The sequence below is a fragment of the Leucoraja erinacea genome, chromosome 18 (genome assembly GCF_028641065.1).
Source record: "Leucoraja erinacea ecotype New England chromosome 18, Leri_hhj_1, whole genome shotgun sequence".
In the NCBI taxonomy this organism is placed as follows: Eukaryota; Metazoa; Chordata; class Chondrichthyes; order Rajiformes; family Rajidae; genus Leucoraja; species Leucoraja erinaceus.
In genome coordinates, this window is record NC_073394.1 from 24,120,614 (window position 1) to 24,145,404 (window position 24,791).

At 46.6% G+C, this 24,791-nt stretch overlaps 1 protein-coding gene and 1 long non-coding RNA gene across 4 annotated transcripts in view; one reads left to right on the forward strand and one right to left on the reverse strand.

Annotated features, from left to right (window-relative positions):
• Positions 1-24,791, forward strand: part of hps5 (HPS5 biogenesis of lysosomal organelles complex 2 subunit 2) — a 51,332-nt gene that overhangs the window by 25,577 nt on the left and 964 nt on the right. For both annotated transcript variants that reach the window (XM_055649635.1, XM_055649634.1), the window contains exons 15-21: positions 111-988; positions 6,284-6,404; positions 13,325-13,480; positions 15,814-15,933; positions 18,428-18,541; positions 23,234-23,340; positions 23,869-24,154. In XM_055649635.1, the coding sequence (XP_055505610.1) occupies positions 111-988; positions 6,284-6,404; positions 13,325-13,480; positions 15,814-15,933; positions 18,428-18,541; positions 23,234-23,340; positions 23,869-24,154 (1,782 nt within the window). The remainder of the gene's footprint in view (positions 1-110; positions 989-6,283; positions 6,405-13,324; positions 13,481-15,813; positions 15,934-18,427; positions 18,542-23,233; positions 23,341-23,868; positions 24,155-24,791) is intronic.
• LOC129705809 (uncharacterized) overlaps positions 1-24,791 on the reverse strand; it is a 37,711-nt gene that overhangs the window by 5,139 nt on the left and 7,781 nt on the right. The window lies entirely within an intron of this gene.

The following is a 24,791-nucleotide window of genomic DNA, read 5'->3' on the forward strand; positions in this document are numbered from 1 at the left end:
ATGTACTTGAATTGATGTGTATCTACTTGAAATAATAATACCTAAAGCTGGAGCTGGACACCAATTTATACACCAATTTAAAAATGAGGGATTTTTTTTTTAAATTTCAGAGTTAAGTTACAGGATCCTCTTGTCTTGTTTGAGACCACACCTCTGAAGAAAACAATGCGATGCTGGCTACCACATTTGGAAAAAATATTTCAGTACAAGATGAAAACTAAAATTGTGAATGATACTGCCACCTTGAAGGAGTCAACAGCATATAGCCATCAAAACGATGAGCAGGATGAATCAGTAACAGTTGATTATCAAGAGAAATGTGATGCAGAAACATTTAGCCATCGAGAGACGGCGGGGCCAGAAGCAGCCAGCCATCAAGAGGATGAGAAGTTAGAAACTTTCAGCCATGTAGAGGGTGAAAAGGAACCAGCTACTCCATTTCAAGAGGAGGATGAGGGTGAGAAGGGATCACCTGCACTCTATACTGAAGAGGTGGATAAACCAACTTCCCTTCCTGGCGATGGAGAACAAGAAGTGGATTTGGACTCGTCTGAGCACCAAGAGCAGAAGGAAATCTCAGCACCAGTTGGCCATCAGGAGCTGGAGGAGCAGTTAGTCCAAAACTCTGCAGAGAAAATGGTGGAACAGAGAGATGATGTTAAGGACTCGGTGGTTGATGAAATACAGGTTTCAGCAGATTTATCCACAGTGCCCTTTGTGACGATCCCTTCCTGCAGCATACCAACAGATCTCTTCAAGGACATGGTGGAACTGACTACCTTGTGTTTTGAGCTGAGAATATTTCAAACTGTGCGTGAGGACACATCCGATGAAACTGAATTAACTGTAAATGAGATTGAAACTCAGGCCTGTCTGTTCATGCGCAATTACTTCTTCCTGCTGGATTTGACAAGGGTGAGACGCTGCATCACCATTTGCAACTGGGCCACTCCAATGGTGTGGCAAACGTTTCTCCTGGGATTAAAAGGTAATTATAACTATTACTTTGTACTCATTTTGCCCTTCCTATTCTACAGATTTTTTTTCTGTCTGCCTTTCATTCACGGTGGGCGGCACGGCGCACTGCGGAAAATTTGTTGCTGCCTTACAGCTCTAGAGACTTGGTTCGATCCCGACTATGAGTGCTGTATGTACGGAGTTTGTACATTCGCCATGTGACCATATGAGTTTTCCCCAGGTGTTCCGGTTTCCTCCCACAACCCTAAAATGTACGGGTTTGTAGATTAATTGGCTTTAGTAAAAATTGTAAATTGTCCCTAACGAGTAGGATTCTGCTAGTGTACGGGGATCACTGGTCAGTGCGGACACAGTGGGCCGAAGTGCCTGTTTCGGCGTTGTATCTCTAAACTAAACTAATTACATCCTTCGGTATTATATCCATCAATCATATACCATGAGAGAGCAGCCTGCATTAATATTTTTCCTTAATTTATTTGAAACACCTCATCATTGCTGAGAGGGGCAGCATTGATCCTTCATTTGCACCACCAAACTAGTTCAGTCTGAATATATTAAGGATTAAAGGACTTGCTGCCTTTAATCTCTTCATTGACTTCACTAAAAAAATGTTTTGTCTTTAGATACTAGGTGAGTCTTAACAGGCTTATTCAGCAAAGAGTTGAATTGCACAGTCCTGAAAAAGTGTTTGGTCGTTAGCAGATTGCAACTTCTACAACATTATTGTTTTACAATTGATTGTGTCAGTTGGGAAAAGGAATATCAGTCAACTTTCCTGTTCTGTATTGTTCTTCAATGTCCATCCAGATATTTAATGAATACTTGATTATGATTGTTGCTTTTGATGCCAAGAAGGGTAGCAAGAGAATAAAGGTACATTACTGAATGGGAATGTCTGAAATCTAACAAATATCTGCCTTAGCATTGTATATTGTTGAAGACTGGCTTTACCTACATTTTGCTATGTCCAGAATCGCTGCCAGTGATTGCACAATGAGGGCTACCCTTCCAGATGTGAAACCAGTTGTGGTGGCGCTGGCTGGCATTTCACCTTTAGTGCAGTGAGACGAGACGAGAGCTGTGTGAAACTCGGTGCCACCCATTATTAGAGTGATGCATGGCGAGGGCTGAGGCTGAAATAGTTCTCGCTGGGGTTGAATAGGCTTGTGATCAGCATTACCTGTAGGTGCTGCTTCAAACTGAGTTGGTACTGGTTAAAAACAAAACGCAAAGTGCTGGAGTGACTCGGGTCAGGCAGCATCTTTGGAAGATGTGGACTCTTCTTCATATTCCTCGTGACTTCTGTCAGACCCATGTGAAAAAGGCTTGGAACCTAAAATGTTCCCTGACGTCTTCCAGAGATGCTGCCTGACCTGCTGAGTTACTTCAGCTTTTTGTGTTTCTTCTGCTACATTTGCAGTTCCTTGTACAGGTGCACAACCTTTTATCCGAAAGCCTTGGGACCAGACACTTTTCGTAATTCAGAATTTTTCGGCTTTCGGAATGAAAGATTTTTAGCGTAGTGGTAGAGTGCTCGGCTCATATCCGCAAGGTCGCGAGTTTGCGCCTCGATCCCGGCAGTTACTCAATCGTGAGTTTGAGTCTTCAATGTAGTTTTTTCTTGCAGAATAGGAGAGAATAGGGAGGGTTAGGCTGGGATCATTTTCTGCGAGATGGTATTAGTGCGGGAGACAAGTGTAGGAGAGGTGAAGGTTACACAAAAAAGCTGGAGAAACTCAGCGGGTGCAGCAGCATCTATGGAGCGAAGGAAATAGGCAACGTTTCGGGCCGAAACCCTTCTTCAGACTGATCGGGGGCGGGGGTGGGTGGGGACAAGAAAGGGAAAAGGAGGAGGAGCCCGAAGGCTGGGGGATGGGAGGAGACAGCAGGGGGGCTGAGGAAGGGGAGGAGACAGCAAGGACTAACAAAATTGGGAGAATTCGATGTTCATGCCCCCGGGGTGCAGACTCCCCAAACGGAATATGAGGTGCTGTTCCTCCAATTTCCGGTGCTGCTCGCTGTGGCCATGGAGGAGACCCAGGACAGAGAGGTCGGAGACGGAGTGGGAGGGGGAGTTGAAGTGCTGAGCCACCGGGAGGTCAGCTTGGTTATTGCGGACCGAGCGGAGGTGTTCGGCGAAACGATCGCCCAACCTCCGCTTGGTCTCACCGATATAGATCTGCTGACATCTAGAGCAGCGGACGCAATAGATGAGGTTGGAAGAGATGCAGGTAAACCTCTGTCGCACCTGGAACGATTGTTTGGGTCCTTGAACGGAGTCGAGGGGGGAGGTAAAGGGACAAGTGTTGCATCTCTTGCGGTTGCAAGGGAAAGTGCCCGGGGAGGGGGTGGACCGAGAGGGAAGGGAAGAATTGACAAGGGAGTTATGGAGGGAGCGGTCTTTGCGGAAGGCAGATATGGGGGGAGATGGGAAGATGTGGCGAGTGGTGGGGTCACGTTGGAGGTGGCGAAACTGACGGAGGATTACTTTTTGTATGTGACGGCTGGTGGGGTGAAAGGTGAGGACTAGGGGGACTCGGCCCTTGTTGCGAGTGCGGGGATGGGGAGAGAGAGCAGTGTTGCGGGGTATGGAAGAGACCCTGGTGCGGGCCTCATTTATGGTGGAGGAGGGGAACCCCCGTTCCCTGAATAATGAGGACATTTCAGATGTCCTGGTGTGGAACGCCTCATCCGTGGAGCAGATGCGGCGTAGACGGAGGAATTGGGAGTAGGGGATGGAGTCCTTACAGGAAGCAGGGTGGGAAGAAGTGTAGTCCAGATAGCCATGGGAGTCAGTGGGTTTATAGTGTATGTCGGTCAGAAGTCTATCACCTGCAATGGAGATAGTGAGGTCAAGGAATGGTAGGGAAGTGTCGGAAATGGTCCAGGTGTATTTGAGTGCCGGATGGAAGTTAGTGGTGAAGTGGATGAAGTCAGTCAGTTGTGTGTGGGTGCAGGAGGTGGCACCAAAGCAGTCGTCGATGTAGCGGAGGTAGAGGTCGGGGATGGGGCCCTGGTATGTATTGAACAAGGATTGCTCGACGTAACCTACAAATAGGCAGGCATAGCTGGGGCCCATGCGTGTGCCCATAGCTACGCCTTGTATTTGGAGGAAATGGGAGGAGTCGAACGTGAAGTTATTGAGGGTAAGGACCAGCTCCGCTAGGCGGAGGAGAGTGTCAGTGGCTGGGTATAGGTTGCTTCTCTGGTCGAGGAAGAACCGGAGGGCTATGAGACCATCGTGGTGGGGGATGGAGGTGTAGAGTGATTGGACGTCCATGGTGAAGATGAGGGGGTGAGGGCCTAGAGAATTGAATGCGCGGAGACGACGGAGAGTGTCTGAGGTGTCTTGAACATAGGTAGGGAGGGATTTAACCAAGGGTGATAGGATGGAGTCAAGGTATTTGGAAATGAGTTCGGTGGGGCACGAACAGGCGGAGACAATGGGTCTTCCGGGACAGTCAGGTTTGTGGATTTTAGGGAGAAGGTAAAATCGGGCTGTGCGGGGCTGGGGAACGATGAGGTTGGAGGCTCGGTCGGGTAGGGCATTGGAGTGGATGAAGTTGGTGATGGTGCTGGAGATGGTGGCCTGGTGCTCGTCAGTGGGGTCATGGTCATGGGGTAAGTAGGAGGAGGTGTCCGATAGTTGGCACGTGGCCTCAGCTTTGTAGAGATCGGCGCGCCAGTCTACCACGGCACCTCCCTTGTCAGCGGGTTTGATAACCAAATCTGGGTTGTTGCGGAGTGAGTCGATGGCAGAACGTTCATGTGGTGAGAGATTGGAGTGAGAGGTGTACTGACTGTGTGGGCAGAACTTTGGAAGTGATTGCCCACCATTCTCAAAAGCCGCTGTGTCTCCCTGTCTCTCCAACTCCAGAGGAATCCGCTCCCCGATGGGCCACTACGGCGACAAGTGGCAGCTCGCCCACAGCCCGAGCTGCGCCCCCTCATCCGCAACCCGGGTTCCTCTGGAGTTGGAGCGGGGCTGGGCTAGAGTTGTTGCTGGCTGTGAGTCTCTGGGATCCTCGTGCTTGCAGTGGGCCTGGGGGTCGGTGTCCCAATGAGGGGGCGCAGCTCGGGCTGTGGGCGAACTGCCACTTGTCGCTGTAGCGGCCCATCGGGGAGCGGCTTCTGGTGGTCCTGACGTCTCTCAGCTCCTGTCCAGAGGGATGGCCGGAGACGTCAGGACCAACAAGAACCCGCTCCCCGATGCGCCGCTACAGCGACAAGTGGCAGTTCGCCCACAGCATGAGCTGCGCCCCCTCATCCGCAACCTGGGTTCCTCTGGAGTTGGAGCGGCGCTGGGCTAGAGTTGCTGCTGGCTGTGTGTCTCTGGGATCTCCGTGCTTGCAGTCGGTGTCCCGTTGGTCCTGACGTCTCCGGTCACCTCCCTGGACTGGAGCTGAGACTGGGAACTGTACCGCCCTTGCCCCCTCCCTCTGCAACTGCAAACAACCCCACAGTTCCCAGTCTCAGCTCCTGTACGTGGCCGGAGACGTCACAGCCCGAGCTGCGCCCCCTCACCGCAACCCCAAGACCAAGACGTACCTTGCACACCATCAGCTTCTGTCCCTAAGGGGAGCGTGTTCCTCTGTAGTTGGAGCGGGGCTGGGCTGCTGCTGGCTGTGGGTCTCTGGGATCTCCGTGCTTGCAGTGGGCCTGGGGGCCGGTGTCCCGTTGGTCCTGACGTCTCCGGTGACTGGCACTGGCTCCGACGTGAAGACAGTGCAAAGCCCCCACGCCGGTGCAATGGGCGGGGAGCTGGAGAGGGGAGGGAAGGGGTCACACACATGGCCGGGAAGCAGAGGGGTGTAGGTGGGGTGAAACTGAAGGGAGCGACAATCTGCTGCTACCTGCCCGCTGAGTTAAAAAGTTCCCATGCAAGACTCACGATACACTGTGTATCGTGAGTCTACCGTGGGAACTTTTTAACTCAGCAGGCAGGCAGCAGCAGATTGTCAATTATTAACCCTCCCGCGCAATATACCCTCACCTTCTCTTTTATGAATGGGGATTTAGTTCCCCTTTCTTCGAGGACCGACCCGAGGTTCCGCTGTCACCTCTGCGGGCCGCCCTCGGTGAACGTCTTCAAGAACCTTTTTTCAAGGGCTGAAAAAATGTCCGCTATTCGGAGCTTTTTCTTATTTGGAACTTCGGATAAAAGGTTGTGCACCTGTATCTCTGTTTTTGGGGCTGGTGTTTGACGATGACAAAGGTTCCAATAAGAACTATGAAGTCAGGGCGAGTGCAGTCACCAGGGCTGCGACTAATTACAGTATGCCTGTTTGATTTATTATTATTTCAGAGGTAACACATTCAGACCCTATTACCAATACCATTAATGATGGGGAACTGCGAAAAGTACGGAAGATACTCAGTGATGAACAGAGGAAAGGGAGTTCTTTTCTACTGGCACATGCAGCGAGGTGAGCCTGGCTAAATTTGCTGTTAATCATCAATATATGAATATTTCCAGTTCAAACGTATATTGTGGCCTCTTACAAACTAACCATGGTGGCACTGTAGACTTTCTATCGCATCCTGTACTTGAGGCAGAGAGTACTGCCAGAAGCAACTAAGGATTGAAAAGAATAATCTATCTAGCTATGTTTGGACCACCTTACTCACCATTGTCCTCTGGTTTGGTGTATCAAAATTTTATTCAGATTGATGTTATATTTTACAAATTACTCACATATTCAACTTTACAAAACACCACTTTGAGAAAAATGTCTTCCATCTGCACTGGCAGTTAGCAGCTATGACATCACAATGGGATCGAATATATCTAAACTGCCTGTCAGCAGTGTTCCGCTGGCTGTTAGCAGCATATGACGTCGCAATGGGATATAATTTGCATAAAGTGCCCATCAACAGTGTTCCACCCAGTGCAATGAGAGATTTGTTACATTGTTGTAAGGAGAGGGAGGGAGTGGGGGAGTAGAGGAGGAGAAATGTTATTTAAACATTGTGTTTAGTGGGGCGGAGTGGGGTAGGGGAGAGGTGAGGAGTGGAGGAGCAGGGAGATAGAGGGAAAGGAGGAGGGTAAGGAGGGGAGAGAGGTTATTGGGGGAGGTAGTGACTGGGGGGATAGGAGAGGTGAGGGAGGGAGTGGAAGAGGGGAGAGATGAGGCAGGGTGAAGAGGGGGAGGGAGTGTTGGGGATGAGGGGAAATGAGCCGCGCTTGCGCAGTTGTGGGCTATATGTGAGTGGTGGAATATTGCGTTGGGGGAATGGTTTGTGATGGGGGACAAGGCCTCCCGTGTGACAGGGAGCCAATGAGTCCCACTTGATCTAGTCTCATCTTGACCACATCCGGTCTGCACTGTATTTAAATTTGCGCAAAAACGATCCCACATAGCGCTACGATTTTTCGCCACCTTACTCACCATTCTCCTCTGCTGGAAGTCAAATAGCCGATCAATGAAATAGTACAAAAGTTATGAAGGTTTAAAAATCGTAAAAACCGCCCCTTCCAGAACCCGCTGTCAATAACGCAGCGAGGAGAATAAAAAGCTGAAGGGGCACAATGTGTTGAGCAGCTTGCGGAGAGACAGCAGCTCGTGGAGAGTCTGCAGCTCGCAGAGAGTCGGCCTGCGGGCTGCTTCTGCAGCGACCAGCAGCAAGCTGATGCGTTGAACCGGAAGCCTCTGAGTGAAGCCGGAGTGGGACCGGGATCTGATGCGTGAGGCCGAAATCTGAAGGTGCGGGGTGAGCAGAGTGCGAACCAACCCCCCTCCCCACATCCCCCGTTTCCGCTCCCCCCCCCACACCATTCCCCCATCCCCCTTTCCCCACACCCTCCCCCTTCCCCCCCACCCCCCCCCTTTTTCCCCACACACCCCCTTTCCCCACCCCACATCAGCAACCTCGAGATCCTGGGGGAGGAGAGGGGATAGAGGGAGAGGAGGGGAGTAGGGAAAGGAGAGGAGTTATGGAGGGAGGGTGGGAGTGACTGAGGGTAGGAGGAGGTGTGTGGGAAGGATTTGGGGAGGGTAGGAGGAGAGGGAAAAGAAGAGGGCAGAGGTGAGGAGGGAGAATTGGGTAGGAGGGGGAATAGAGGGAGATGAGGGCAGGTGGTGGAGGTTAGGAGGGATAGTGGGGGGACAGGGGGTGTGAGAAGTGGGGGAGATGGGGATAGAAGGATAGGAGGGGGGTGGGGAGGGGAGAGGGATTATGGAGGGAGGGAGGGTGTGACTGAGGGTAAGGAAAGTAGAGGGAGGGATTGGGGAGGAGAGGGGAAAGAAGAGGGAGAGTGAAGAGGAGGGAGAGAGAGTGCTAGGGATGAGGGGAAATGAGCTGCGCCTGTGCAGTTGTGTGAGGTGGAATATTCCGTTGGGGGACCACACTTCCTGTGTAACTAAAATTCTGATCTTGTTATCTTCCGGTTTGCGTGGATTTTCTATTTGTGCAATAACGGTACACGATAGCACTACGATTTTTCACCACCTTACTCACCATTTTCCTGTGCTGCAAGTGCAACACGTTTTGTTCCGATCTATGGTATATTTTAAAAGTTATTAAGGGTTAAAAATCTGAAAAAACGCACATATGCAGTTTGGTCTCCTCTCCTGTCAGTCACTGTCGTGATGGCGACCCATCTTCCTGCACCATCGCCGCACTGTTTGGCCGCGTCCGCTGTCAGTCACCGGTTCACGCCCGCCTCTGCCGGCGCCAGCTCGCCTCTGCCCAAGGATCCGAGGCCTGGGTGCTGAGCCTGGCTCTGAGGGGCTGACTGCTGATGCTCCTCCGGGGCACGCAAGAAGGGAGAGGAGCAGCAAACTTGAGATCCTGGGGAGGTGAGGAGGGACACTGGGGGGATTGAGGGAGAGTAGGGAGAGGGGTAAAATGGAGGAGGTGAGGAGGGAGTCTGAGGGGATTGAGGGAGAGCAGGGGGTAGGGGCGGAGAGGGAGGGGAAAGTGGGGGAGGTGAGGAGGGAGAGTGGGGAGGAGGGGGTAGGGAGGGGAGAGGAGTTATGGAGAGAGGGAGGGAGTGATTGAGGGTAGGGGAAAGGAGAGGTGAGAGGGATTGGGGAGGGTAGGAGGAGAGGAGAAAGAAGATTATTTTTTAGATTTAGATTCCTTTATTGTCATTCAGACCTTTCGGTCTGAAGGAAATTATGTTGCCTGCAGTCATACACAGAACCAATAAAGACAAAACATACAATAAACACAAATTAAACATCCACCACAGTAAGTTCACCAAGCACATCCTCACTGTGATGGAGGCAAAGTCTTAGTCTCCGTCTCTTCCCTCCTTGTTCTCCCTTTGCACTGAGGCGATCGATCCAGGCCGGAGATGCCGCCCTCCAGTCCAGCGGACCTCCGTGGTGATGTCGCCGCCGCCGAAAGCCGGAACGCCGTCTCCGCTCCGAGACAGCCCGCCACAGCATCAGCTCCGGGCAGCCGCCCCAGCTCCGGGTCCCGCAGTCTCCGCTCCGGGCCGCCGCCCCAGATCCGGGTCCCGCAGTCTCCGCTCCGGGCCGCCGCCCCAGCTCCGGGTCCCGCAGTCTCCGCTCCAGGCCGCCGCTCCGGGTCCCACAGTCTCCGCTCCGGGCCGCTGCCCCAGCTCCGGGCAGCCGCCCCAGCTCCGGGCCGCCGCCCCACCTCCAGGCCACCGCCCCAGCTCCGGGTCCCGCAGTCTCCGCTCCAGGCCGCTGCCCCAGCTCCGGGTCCCGCAGTCTCCGCTCCGGGCCGCTGCCCCAGCTGGGCCGCCGCCCCGGCTCCCCACCGTCTCCGCTCCGGGCCGCCTCCCCAGCTCCAGGCCGCCGCTCCAGCTCCGGGTCCCGCAGTCTCCGCTCCGGGCAGCCGCCCCAGCTCCAGGCCGCCGCCCCAGCTCCGGGTCCCGCAGTCTCCGCTCCGAGCCCCGCTGCATCAGCTCCAGGCCGCCGCCGAAAGCCAGAATGCCGCACCAGCAAGTCGGGCCACCGCTGCCTCAGCCCCGAAGTCGGCCAGCCTCTCGTTGGTAAGTCCTGGCTGGCTCTGCCTCCGGAGCCTCGGGCTGGAGGCCGCCAGCTCCGCCATTAGGCCTCAGCGCAGACGGAGGCAGAGAAGGGGGATACAACACGAAAAAGTCGCATTCCCCCGAAGGAAGAGACAGAGAACATGTTTCACACCCCCCCCCCCCCCCCCCCCCCATTAACACAACCCAACAAACAAAAACTTAACCAAAAAAAGACAAAAAAAACAACAGAAAAAATTAAAGACAGACGGACTGCAGGCGAGCCGCAGCTGTTAACAGCGCCGCCACTTCCGGATGGAGGAGTGAGGAGGTGAGGAGGCAGAGGGGGAATAGAAGGAAGGAGTGGGGGGGGGGGGGTGTTAGGGAGTGGGGAATAGAGGGAGTGGAGGGCAGTTGGAGAAGTGAGGAGGGATAATGTGGGGAGGTGGGGGCTAGAGGGATTGGAAAGGGTAGGGAGGGGAGAGGAGTTATGGAGGGAGGGAGGGAGTGCTGCTCCGGGGACCGCGGGTCCCACTTCGTCTAGGATATTACGAAAACTCTCATCTTGTTTGTTTCTATGAGTGCGTGTCTGTCCAATTGTGATCACGGAACTACGCCAAACGGTACACGATAGCGCTATTTTACAAGTTATTTCACATTTTAAAATTAAATAATCGAAATTTGAGAAAAAATCCTTCCCTCTTCAGCTATGACTTCACAGTGGAAATGTAACCCTACCAGCTGCAATGTTGCAATCCTGGGACACTCAGTCCTGCCAGCACTTGCAAGTGCGCTTGCAAGCTACAATACTGCAATCCCTTTTTTTAAATATTCCTGGCAGCAAGTATTTTCCTGGCAGCACAGATTTTTTTAAAGTGCAATTGCAATTGCATTTTTTTTAAAGTCACAGTACACTGAGTTCTGCTAGCTAGCAAGTGCAATTGCATTTTGTTTCAGTTTAAAATGAGGGAGGGTGAATAAGGCGAAATGAGCTGCAGTTGGGGGCTATGACTGAGTGGTGGAATACTGCGTTGAGGAACGGGTTGCATTGGGGGACCAGGCCTCCCATGTGACAGGGACCCAACGGGTCCCACTTGGTCTAGTATATTTATAAAACTCATCTTGTTTCTATCTATACATGCGTTTGCACGTATCCATGTGATCCCTGAACTAAGCCAAAACGGTATACGATAGCGTTAATATTTTTGTACCACCTTACTCACAATTGTCCTATGGTGGTTTGTGTCAAGTTTCGTTCAGATTGATATTATATTTCACAAGTTGTTTCACATTTTTTAATTTAAAAAATCCATATTAGAGAAAAAAATCTCTTCAGCTATGTATTCACAATGGGATTGTAACCCTACCAGCTACATTGTTGCAATCCCATGACACTCAGTTCTGCAATGTTGCAATCCCATTTTTTTATATTCCTGGCAGCAAGTATATTCCTGGCAGCATGGAGGGAGGGTGCATTTTTTCTTAAATATTTTAAAGTCGCAGTACACAGAATTTTTTTTTAAGTTTAAAATTAGGGAGGGTGAGTAAGGCAAAATGTGCAGCCCCTGCGCAGTTGGGGGCTATGGGTGAGTGGTGTAAAATTGCGTTGGGGAACGGTTTGCGTTGGGGGAACGGGTGAGTGGTGGAATCTTGCATTGGGGAATGGATTGCGTTGGAGGACCAAGCCTCCCATGGGGGCTATGGGTGTGGTTGAATATTGCGTTGGGGGACCAGGCCTCCCGTCATCTTGTTTGTTTGTTTCTTTCTATCTATCTATGCATGCATATGTGATCCTGGAACTACGCCAAAAAAGTACACGATAACGCTGATTTATTTGTACCAACTTACCATTGGTGGTTTGTGTCACGTTTCGTTCAGATTGATGTTATATTTTATAAGTTATTAACATTTTTAGCTTTACAAAATCCCACTTCAAATCTGTACTGGCAGCTAGCAGTTATGACATCACAATGGGATTGTAGCCCCACCGGCTACAATGTTGCTATCCCAGGACACTGATTCCTTGGCAACAAATGTCCTTCAGGGGAAGAATCTGCCAGCCTAACCCAGCACATATGTGATTGCAAAGTCTTTTAATTGCTCTCTAAATTGGAAGTTTAATGATTAGATTTGGATGGTCAAAAGATGGTCTTGACAGTGGGACCTATATCACATTAAAGAATAAAAATATGTTAGTGCAATTGCATTTTTTAAAAAGTTTAAAATGAAGTCGAGCCAACCTGCACAGTTGGGGGCTATGGGTGAGTGGTGGAATATTGCATTAGGGGAACGGGTTGCATTGGGGGAACAGGTGAGTGATGTAATCTTACATTGGGGAACGGGTTGCGTTGGGGGACCAGCCCCCCCTCGTGTGACAGGGACCCAACGGGTCCCACTTGGTCTAGTATATATTACTAAAACTCTCATCTTGTTTGTGATTCAGTGTGCGTGCGTGCGTGCGTGATCCCGGAACTACGTCAAAACGGTACAGGACAGAGCTACAATTTTTGGACCACGTTACTCACAATTGTCGTGTGTTTTTTTTTAATCAAATTTCGTTCAGATTGATGTTATATTTTACAAGTCATTCACATTTTTTACTTTACAAAACCCCACTTTGAGAAAAATGACGAAGTTGCAGTGGCTGTTACAGCTATGGCATCACAATGGAATCTCATTTAAATAAACTGCCCCTCAATTGCTGGCCCTGTCCACTGCAACGTTGAAAATCCCAAGACATTGAGTACTGGCAGCATGTGCAATTGGATTTTTTATTTAAGTTTAAAAAGAGGAACCGCCCCAGCGCAGTTGGGGGCTATGGGTGAGTGGTCGAATGTTGCGTTGGGGGAACGGGTTGCATTGTGGGACCAGGCCTCCTATGTGACAGGGTCCCAACGGATCCCACTTGGTCTAGTATTAATTAAACATCTTTAAAAATCTTGCTTTCACTTACTTTTTCAGATCCTGGAGGGAGCCTCTTCAAATGAATAGGTCATGTTAGATACAGGATCTCAAGCTGGCTTAAAGCTAAGGGGGTCAGATACAAAGTGTTTCCAGCCTTTCAGTTTTGCATATTTTCAAATGCTTCTGAACTTGGTGTTGACCGTTTGTGAATTTTAGTGGTTTTGCGCAACAGTGGTATGGAAGTCCAGAACATTTAAACCTCAGTAAAAGCCAATGTTTAAAATGTAAGGCAGACACAAAATGCTGGAGTAACTCAGTCTGAAGATGGGCCTCGACCCGATACGTCACGCATTCCATCTCTCCAGAGATGTTGCCCTGCGTTCTCAGCATTTTGTGTCTACCTTCAATTTAAACCAGCATCTGCAGTTCTTTCCTACACACAATGTTTAAAATGTCATTGATCATTGCCCTCTATGCTAATTATATTTGTAATCTTTGCAGAATTTACGAGAAATTCGGTGAACTCGCATTGAGATCTCTTGTCCAGTTCTACCCTGACATTCTCCCATCTGACATAAAGGAATTGTGTAATAATCAACCAGGTCACTTCTTGGCATACCTGGACGACCTGGTTAAATCCAAGCCAGAGGACCAAAGGTGGGTGTTAGACGAATGTGACTCGTGGGATGTACACTGGAAGATCACGAGCCTGATATCCTCATCCAAAATCCATGCTACAATTACCCATGGGCATTACGGAATCTTTGCTCAGTTTTCTGTTTGCTCCCAGATCACATATTATTAATACAATAAATGCCTTTAATTGTTTTGTTGGTCATTTGTGTTACAATATTATATACATAAAACATTTTTCTAATATAGGTGGGCAATATGCCACTGTTAAAGATTAACAAAGATCATAATGATTCATGTAGAAATAAAGAACTCCAGATACTGGTTTTTACCAAAGATAGACACAAACTACTGGCATATCTCAGCCGGTCAGGCATCATCTCTGGAGAAAAAGGATGGGTGACGTATTGGGTCAGGACCCTTTTTCAGTCTGAAGAAGGGTCCCGACCCGAAATGTCACCCATCCTTTTTCTCCAGAGATGCCGCCTGACCCACTGAGTTACGCCAGCACTTTGTGTCTATTATTATAATTTAATTAAATTTGTTTCTTAGATGCATCTCAGTGTAAAGAATTCAAACTAGAGACCTTGCACTGTACTTGTAGCCACCTTGTCAGTCAAATGGAGGACAATGCATGCTATGTTTATACGTGTCTGTATTCTCTCAATTTCCAATTTCATCAGATGGTAGTATTCAAAATGTTGAAAGCTATAGAGGTGAGTGCGTTTTGCAACAAATTAATATAAATTACAAGAGGCAATATAAATTCTCTAAGATTTACTGGAAAAATAAGATCTAAGGAATACATGCACAAACGTTGGAAGAAGCAGGGCTGGGTGAGAAAATGGTTAAAGATACATGGGTATCCTGGGCTTCATAAATAGAAGCATAGAATGTGATCACACTGTTCTGCCACAACTGGAGTATTGTTCCAATTCTGGTTACCACACTTTGGGGGGGAAATTGGAAGACCTTAGGGTGGTCAGACGAAATTAACTAAAATTATCCTGTGCTCCATGGAAGTGCGCACACCTCAAGGACTACAGTGTTTTGAGGGCAGCTCACCACTACCTTCTGAAGGACAACTAGGAATGTGCAAAAATGTAAAACAGGTATTGTTACTACTCTTTAGACATCACTCTAGGAATGAATCCAATATTGCCCAAAGTTGAAACCATCCACCGGAAGTACCAGTTGGATACAGTTCTTTAGACAATATAACACAATTGGCCTTTACCTAATCATACCCTCAGATGTGCTAAAGTGCACATTCCAGCAAAGATGGGAGAATGATAATAAGCATAAAATATGACCAATTTTTGTTCCTTCCTAATCAATTTTCTCTCACTTCTCAAGGATGTATTGGTTGATAGATTAATTGGCCCCTGTATGATGTCCTGTATGAGGTTAATGGTAGAATCTGGAAGTAATTGATGGGAATGTGGAGAGAACAATATTGAATTGAAGAAAGACATAAAAAGCTGGAGTAACTCAGTGGGTCAGACAGCATCCTGGAGAAAAGGAATAGGCGATGTTTCGGGTCGAGACCCTTCTTCAAACTGGAGTCCAAGATGAGGGAGACCAGTGGAGTTGGGAGAAGGTGTTATCACTGGGTGGTAAAGACTTCTTCCCATAGAAAAAGGCATGGAGGTGGAGGCGATGTAGGAAAAGCTCTACATCATGATGGACCCGGAACTCTTTGGGGTGGGGGCGAAGGGGAACGAAGGTGAGGCCTCTGTTGAGGACAGATGTATCGGAAAGGGGAGGTTAGGGGTGATGGAGAAGACAAGACACAGATGGTGAAGGGTGAGGGTTGGGGTCATTGGAGGGCAGGGGAGTGGATGGAGCTTGCGATGAGGTCCTGTGGGAGGATAGTAGGTGTTCAAAGTGTGGGGGGGGGGGGGATGTGAGGACTAATGTAAGGGTGGGGGGTGGTCGGGGTTACCTGGTCTGAAGAAGGGTCTCAACCTGAAACGCCACCTATTCCTTTTCTCCAGAGATGCTGTTTGACCCTCTTTTTGTTTACAGTTTGTTAATCTACAGTTTAAACCAGCATCTGCAGTTTCTTCCTAAACATTGAATTTATATAGGCTTAGTGTAAATGGGTATAGGTAGTTTCCCTACGATGCATGTCTTCATGATATCAATTGGATATAATGTGTTGGAACTCTATTTGAGGGGTGCCTGTCAAGCAACTGTTCTATTCATTGTATGGTGTCGAACTTCTCGAGTGTTGTTGAAGCTGCACTCATCCAGGCAGGTAGAGAGTATGCTATCACACTCCTGACTTGATCCATATATATATGATAGACAGTTCCACTCTTACTTTCTTAAGTTCTTGTGTTTCCTGTGAACAGATTGGACCTGTTGGAGGCTATCCTTCAGCCAAACTGTAGGAAAATGGAATGGCTGCAACTTGCTGTGTCTCATGATGCTCCTCAAAGAGCTGACACCACAGATATAGATGAAAATCCAAGGTAAGGAGATATATTTTTCAAGTTCACTATGCTGGCTTTAAAACTTTGCTGCACTGTGATCCTTGCATCACAGTGTGCATGGATTATAAATAGAGTAAATCGTTTCACACAGTGCAAATCTGAAAACACAGTGACCATCTGAAAATACATGAGGATGTACAATATGATTTGTTTCCCAGATTCTGCAGTTTTACTCACAAAACCTGGAGGCAATGGGATTTGTATTTATTTTTTGTGGGATTTGAGAGTTGTTAACCAGCATTTCCTAGCCCCAATTATCTTTGAAAGGATGGTGAGCCCCTTAATTGAACTGCTGCAATCCCTGCATTAAAGATACAGTGAATAATAAGGATACATTATTGACACAGCAAATGACTTGGTATATTTAGGCAGTTGATAAAATTCTGTAATTTGTTGCATAACCCATGAATAAATTCCAAATTGCATAATTACAGTACGGTGTTACGGAGTTTGTGTTTAGTGAGTAATATGTCAAGAGCCAGATTTTGTAATAGGGTCACCACAGTGCAGAAGGAAGATTTACCTTGTAACAGTTTCGATTATTGTTTCACAATATCTCTATCTGCTAGTTTACAGCTTTGCCAAGCAGACTGAGCTGCCTATGAACTGAAAGCTAAATCCCCAAATTTACAAGAAATCTACCCTCATTCATTGCAGCATGACAAGTTATTTATTTATTATTTATTTATTTCGAACAGAATAAAAGAATAAAAAGCAAGTGTGAAACAGCATACAAAAAACAAAACAAAAATATTTATAAAGTGTCATAAACAATATCTATAAATAAATGAAATCATATGTGTCCGAAAAGGAGCAGGAAGAAGCCAAAGCTTATTAATTCCCACCCCTTATTCAACTGCTTGTAATTATCTTGTACAAATTTAGCAGCTATATGTACACCATATGTACACCAGCCACTATATGCACACCAAATTATTTACATTTGAACACTAATCAAATATTTACAAAGCCAAACAAAAAAGAAAAAAAAAGAAAAAACCCTCATATACTATACAGTATCTTAGTCATATTTACAACCCATCACTCTATAATCACCCTTCCCAATACAATCAGTATAACAAATATCCCACTCACAATCACCTATCATCATCCCAATATCCTTTTAAACAAGTGTTTTTGTACATCTTTTTAAACTGAATTATGCTTGTGCTAAGTTTTATCTCCTGTTCCAGACCATTCCACAAATTCACACCACAGATTGCTATGCACATACTTTTAAGAGTTGTTCTGACATTGAGTTTTTTTAAATTATGTTCCCCTCTCAAATTATACCCACCCGGTCTTTCCATAAACAGTTTTTGTATATTTCTTGGAAGTAAATTATTTCTTGCTTTGTACATGATTTGCGCAGTCTTAAATTTAACCATATCAGTGAACTTCAGTGTATGTGACTTTAAGAATAATAAATTGGCATGTTCAAGATATCCAACATTATCGATAATTCTTATTGCTCTTTTTTGTAATGTGCATAATGGTTGTAGGTTGTAGGTGTTACCCCATATCTCCACACAGTAACTCAGAAAAGTATATAATGATTTGTGGTCCAAAATGTGTCTTGATTTTCCCAATATTGCTATAGACTTTGTTAGTTTTGCTTTGACGTGGTTTATATGTGGTTTTCAGCAGATTTTGTGGTCTAAGATCACACCAAGAAATTTAGAGACGGAGCTAATCGTGCTCAGTTTGCTAATGAAAATTATTGTGTTTTCAGTTTATTACACTGAGGGCAAGGTGTAGATGTGAAATAGTGGAGGGTCAAAAATAGAGCTAGTGGAGAAACCATTGCAAGTGATTCCCTCAGGATAGATAAGAATGGAGGGCTGTTGACAGACATTGCAGTAGGATGGTGTGGTCAACCATGTCAAAGGTTGTAGATAGGCTGAGAGAAATAATTGAGCGTTTACCATGGTTTGATGTGCACTGTTTCAGTACTATGGTGTGTGGAGAGCTTCTCACATGATTCAGATCTAAAACCTCTGAGAAAAATGACCAAAATTTGGGAGTAACAGTATCCAGGCATGAGAGAAAAGAACACTTCAAAAGAAAGAACATTTCTTTATTTGATCTTTCATAAACTAGTATAGCCAATGACCACTCATCTGTCACTTACAGGGTGGGAGACATGGCAGGCAATTTTTGCATTGCAAAACTCATCAAATTGACACTCACCAGGTCATTTGGTTTAGGTGTTGTTTAGGCAGAACATTGCTCATCTTTGAATGAGCACACTGGGATTTTTTATTTTTGAGGGGCAGAGAAAGTCTTAGTTTAATGTCTCATCTAAATGATAGCATCTCCAGCAGTGCAGCGTTCCTTAATATTAGTGTTCTCAAGTCCCTGGATTGTCCCTGCATCCACAACTTTTGATTCTAAGTTATGGTTGAAAAAAATGGTAAGGCTTATCCAACAGTGGGGTTTTCACTCAAATAATTGCTTCTGTTGTACCTCTCAGGCCTCACTCTCATCGATTTACCTGGGGTTATGCTCAACTAATCAGTTACTTTATTGAACTGCCGGGAGATCTTGCAACAAAGGAAAACATGTTGGACATCTGCAGATCTCATGGGTAAGTCAACCAGAGTCCTTCCACTATACTTAGTTGCTGTATCTCTGTTTACAAAGGTCCAATATTATTTAATAGTGAGTTGTAGTTCTCCTAGTTGTGTAATGAGTGCAACTAATACATAAAGATCAGAAAGTTCCAGTTCTGATCCCTGAATTGGTCTTCCTCAACATTGGCAGGTCATAAATCATCTGAATTTCCTGCATTATAGAGGAAGACAAACAGATATCCCTTTGGTCATTTGAGTAAGCTTTGGGTATAATCCTGCTGGAGTACATTAGGGTTTATTCTTAGCTAAGATATTCCAACTTTGGATGAGCCTTCCACTACTATCCATTCTCCCATGAGGACTCAATAGTTAGCTGAGAGAAGGTCCGCACGTGTAACATTGAACCTTTGAAGGAATCGGCACCATTAGAAGCAGCAAACAATTTAGAAAATGGGGATAATGGACAAAGCTAAAAAACTGTCACTTGATCTGCAGTGGAATAAACTCAATCGTGTCAATGAGGAGACAAATGAAGGAAGTGAGATTTTTTTTTTAAGACTTAGAATTGGGGAATTAACAATGGAAGATAGGCTGCAAATGACTGGGATGTAACCAATTATCATCAGCTGTTAGAGAAATTAATCGAGGACTCGGACTTATGGAGAGTGAGACTTTATTACGTGATATCACAGAGGAACTGCCCCAGAAGACAGTTACTTCAGAGTACAGACGGCTTATATTCTGCCGAACAATCAAGTGTATGTGCAGACCAGCACATATCTTAGTTTCTTAGACAGCTTAATAATAATAATAATAATAAATTTTATTTATGGGTGCCTTTCAAGAGTCTCAAGGACACCTTACAAAAATTTAGCAGGTAGAGGAAAAACATGTAAGGTGAATGAAATAAATAGTAGAGACATGACTAGTACACAAAGTAAATACAGAATTCAATACAAAACACAGTATGAGGCAATTAATGCACAGATGAAAAGGGACGGCACGTGGGGCTAAGGATAGGCAGAGGTGAAGAGATGGGTCTTGAGGCGGAACTGGAAGATGGTGAGGGACACAGAATTGCGGATCAGTTTGGGGAGGGAGTTCCAGAGCCTGGGAGCTGCCCTGGAGAAGGCTCTGTCCCCAAAACTGCGGAGGTTGGACTTGTGGATGGAGAGGAGACCAGCTGATGTGGATCTGAGGGACCGTGAGGGTTGGTAGGGGGAGAGGAGGTCAGTGAGATATGGGGGGGCGCAGATGGTGGAGGGCTTTGTAGGTGAGGATCAGGATTTTGTAGGTGATCCGGTGGGAGATGGGAAGCCAGTGAAGTTGTTTGAGGACTGGAGTGATGTGATGCCAGGATTTGGTATGGGTGATGAGTCGGGCGGCTGCGTTCTGGACCAGTTGGAGTCGGTTGATGTAGGTGGAGCTGATGCCAAGGAGAAGTGAGTTGCAATAGTCCAGTCGGGAGGAAATGAAGGCATGGATGAGTCTTTCAGCAGCGGGAGGTGTGAGAGAGGGTCTGAGTTTGGCGATGTTGCGGAGATGAAAGAAGGAGGTTTTAATGACATGGCGTATGTGAGGCTCAAGGGACAGGGTGGAATCAAAGATCACGCCAAGGTTGCGGGCCTGGGGAGATGGGGAGACAGTGGTGCCGTCAATGGTGAGAGTGGGGTTATTGATTTTGCTGAGTGTGGCTTTGGAGCCTATGAGGAAGAATTCTGTCTTATCGCTGTTGAGTTTGAGGAAATTATGTTGCATCCAGGTTTTTATAGCTGACATACAGGAGTTGATATGGGAGAGGGGGGGTTGTGGGGGGATTTGGTGCCAAGGTAGATCTGGGTGTTATCAGCGTAACAGTGGAAGTCAAGATTGAAGTGGCGGAGTATCTGACCAAGGGGGAGGATGCAGATGATGAAGAGGAGGGGGCCGAGTACGGAGCCTTGGGGAACGCCTTGAGTGACTTTGGCTGTAGCAGAGGTGTGGTTGTGGAGAGAGATGAAGTGGGATCTGTTGGAAAGGTAGGAACGGAGCCAGCTGAGTGCAGAGCCTTCAATGCCGAGGTCTTTGAGTCTGGTGAGCAGGATGTTATGGTTCACTGTATCGAAGGCTGCGCTCAGGTCGAGGAGGATGAGGATGTTGAGGGAACCAGTGTCAGCAGAGGTGAGGAGGTCGTTGAGGACCTTGAGGAGAGCAGTTTCTGTGCTATGGAGGGGGCGAAAGCCAGATTTGAGGGGTTCAAGTAGGTTATACGCAAGGAGGTGGGAATGAAGTTGCGACGCAACGATACGCTCCAGGGTTTTTGAAAGAAAGGGGAGGTTTGAGATTGGGCGGTAGTTAATGAGAGAGGAGGGATCAAGACCAGGTTTCTTTAAGATTGGTGTAACAGCAGCAGTTTTGAAAGCGGAGGGGACAATTCCTTGGGACAATGAGGAATTGAAGAGATTAGTGAGGTAGGGGCAGAGAACGGGGAGGCAGGACTTCAACAGGGGAGTGGAGAGAGGGTCGAGGGAGCAGGTAGTGGGTTTGGAAGAGCTGATGAGTTTGGAGCTTTCAATAGGGGTGACCAGGTCAAACTGGGAGAGGAAGCATTGTGGAGGAGGGGTAAGGAGGTCAGTGGAGATGTTGAAAGGAGGGGCCTTGGTAGGTGGTGGAGTAGATGCTGGGGAGTCGGGTACAGGGGATAAAGATTGATAGATGGTGCTGATTTTATCAGCGAAAAAGTGGAGGAATGAGTTGCAGAGATCCGGAGTAGAGGTAGGGAGAGTGTTGGCTCGAGGCTTGAGGAGGTTGCCCACTGTGGAGAAGAGGGTTCTGTGGTTTAGGCAGGGATCGGTGAATATGGAGGAGAGGTAGGCAGATTTTGCAGCAATGAGAGCATCTTTGTAGTCAGTGAGGTGGAGTTTGTAAGCTTCAAGGTGGACTGTGAGAGATGATTTATTTGTAAGTCGTTCGAGTTGGCGACCAGTCTGTTTCAGTTTACGAAGTGCAGGTGTGTACCAGGGTGAAGATGTGTTGAAAGTTACGGTTCTTGTTTTGAGGGGGGCCAGAGTGTTGAGGGAGGTAGACAAGGTGGAGTTGAGATGGTTTGTGAGATCATCAGGTGAGATGGGGGTTGAGTCCAGGGGGAGAGTGGTGGAGAGCAGGTCAGAGAGATGGTGGGGATCAATGGATTTTAGATTACGGAAGATGATTTCTCGGAGGAAGCGGGGGCGAGGTGTCAGAGAAGGGATGGTGAACCGTATAAGCTTATGATCAGAGAGGGGGAAGAGGCAAAGATGGAGGTCGAGTACCGGTTGATTTGTGGAGCAGACCAGGTCAAGGATGTGACCTTTGTCATGGGTGGGAATGGTGACGTGCTGAGTGAGAGAGAAGTTGTCCAGTAAAAAGGTGGATGTAGCTTAGTCAGGGAGATGCGATTTTATCAAAACTGCTAAATTACATTACTCGGACCAGTACATAGGCGCTGTTACTTTTGCAGATAACAGACAATAACATCAAGCACAAAAAAACAGATATATATACACAATGCTCCAATCATTCGGCCAATGCTTTCCTAAGAACAATACGACATCTTTTGTTTTGAAATACATGTCAACAAACAGAACAGTTAAAATTTAGCAAGATTCTCTCACATCAACACTGATGGGAGAGAATGAGTGGTGTTTTTGCTTGCTCATTGTTTGCAATTCCTGAAGAATGAAGCATCTTTTACCAAATTAAATGAACAGCATGTTGAGGTGTACCAAGGTTAGGGATTTGGAGAGGAAAGTCCCTGAGAGGCAAGGATGGCTCACTTCCTCGCTAGTTTTAAGGTTCAGAAGTGGTTAATTTGGTCTAGGTGAGATCACCAACTCTGCCACAGGTGGCGCAGGAGAGACTGAATGGGATAGGAGGGGTTTTGTCGTTGGTAGATGCGACGCTGCTCCCATTGTCTCTGGGGTTTAACATGCTTCTGACAAAAAATCATGCAGTTCTAGTCATTTTCCAGATGTTTCTCCTTCATTTAGGAATGTATTTGAAACGAACTGTTGTGCGGTGAAGGCAGTTGAGCAGGAATTTAGTGCAAGCCCATTTCCTTCATTGTTCATGGTCTGTAGATTGGCCTCTCTGTTCAAGTTTGCAAACACTACCTGCTTACTACAGCTTGATGACTGATGTTCTGGTGACTGAAGCTATCCTACAGTCCTGTAGCTTTGCTTCACTCCAGCAGAAACCTTGTTGGATTTAAGATGAAATGTTAGGATAAGACAAGTTGAGGAGTTGAGTAAGGTGGAAATATGATGATGAAAAATGGAGATAAGATACCCAACAACCAGTGAAAGAGGATTGGAAGAGCGCATTGTTGGAGAGGAAAGATAGCACCTCAGTGAGTGACAGAAAATCAAAAACGTGGAGATCAGTAAAGTTAGGGACAAGTAAGTTGTGTAAGTGGGAGGAAGTAGAATCAGTGACTACGGGAACATCGAAGTTGGGAGGTACGAAGTGGCTTGGTTACAAGATAATTATGAACCTGCATTTTGAGAAAAATCAGTGAAGGAAAGACCAGTAAGGTAAAGTTAGGAAACAGAATTCAGTGCAGGCATTGGTTAAAGGAAAGTGGGATCTGTGAGCGTAAACAGCTCTCTTGATCACGTCCATGCGGTTCTGTGGTGTATTTGGCAAAAGTAACAATGTGTGTTTTAACATCGGATCGTTTGTGTTCTCAGATTCTGGACTGGTTATCTGTCACTCTGTCTGGAGCTGGAGCACAGAACTGAAGCTTACACTGTCATTGTTTACCTTGATGATATAAGTTTGCTTGACGCACAGAATGGTTCGTATTTTGTTGTCTGTGTGTTTCTTTTGGAGTTATGTCAAGCAACATCCCATGAGACAATTAAATTCTCACATAACTTCTCGTTTCGTTTTACACAGTAATATTTGCAGAAGCAAATTTGATTTTGGAGCACTATTCATCTCATAAGAACAGATATTAGATGTATGTGAAGAACTGAAATGTGTCTACCACATGCTAGGGTTATCAGTGCAGACCCCTTTCCATCTTGACTGTCATGTTGGTTTGCTTCTGGATGCATCTTGTATATTGTGTGTTAGAGTCTGTCCCCATTTCCTTATTCGGAGTGACTCTGGTTTGATTAAGTCTGTCCATATCATATTATCTTAAATTATTCTGTTCAAACTGCACAACCTTGCCCAGCTGCTGGCTAACCCAGTCCTCATTGCATCATCTTGTTTAACATAAGCTGGACAGAAAGGTAAATGTGTATTTTATACTAACCTATCCGAACCGCTAATTGAACTGGTTCAGGGAAGGTGTAAACATTATGTCTGTTTTGTTTAGGTATAATACCCAAAACCCTGGAGGAGTGGAAGTTTATTCTGGAGCTAGTTCGGAATCACCATGGCATTACTCACTGTGCTGCTTCACACAATGGAGCCAATGTCACCAATGATGATACTGACTGGGCAAATTGCATCACTCTGGAAAACATTGCTCTTCTCCTTGCAAAGACAGTTGGTCCGGACCAGGCACTCTCTTTGTTACAGGACATCGATCTGCACGGCAAGATGTCACAGAGATTTCTCAGGGTTTGTGACATACTGAAGATTGCAGAGAAAAGACAGAGGTGAGAGTGAGCTTAAATAAACCTGTTCATAGTCAATTAGTTTGTTCTGATGGATTAAGGTACTTAGCATAATACTAAACCACACAGAAGAATCTATCGTTTCTGGCCTGCGATGTTTTAGTTTAGGTCGTTAATGTACTCATATGAACCCTTAGTCTCATTTCGTTCACTCAGAATTAATTTTAGTTAAACCTTGTATACTTCTATCAAAGTTTTGTACTTGCTTTACCATTCCAGCTGAGTTCATCTTTCTCATCAATTGTTGGATCTTTCCAGTCTAATTTCTATCCTTTTAAACAGCAAAGAAATGTCCTTTTCATATGAAGCTCACATAGTAAACAGTATAGATACAATGATGATAAATACAGCATTGAATGCAATTACCAATGCAAAATAGCAGAAAGGTACAGGATTGTAGTGCAATCCGAAGTTGGAAAAAAGTTATGAGTAAGAATATGTATGTGGCAGCACCTCCAGGAAGAAGGGTGTGAAAGAGTGATTTGCTCAGGAGTCTGTTGATTGTAGGAAAGAAACTGTTCTTCATTTTGGATGTCCGGTCTTTCAAGCTCCTGGATTTTATCCCAGAAAATAGAAGAGGGAAAAAGAAATGGCCTGGTTGGCAAGCTTTCTTGAGGAT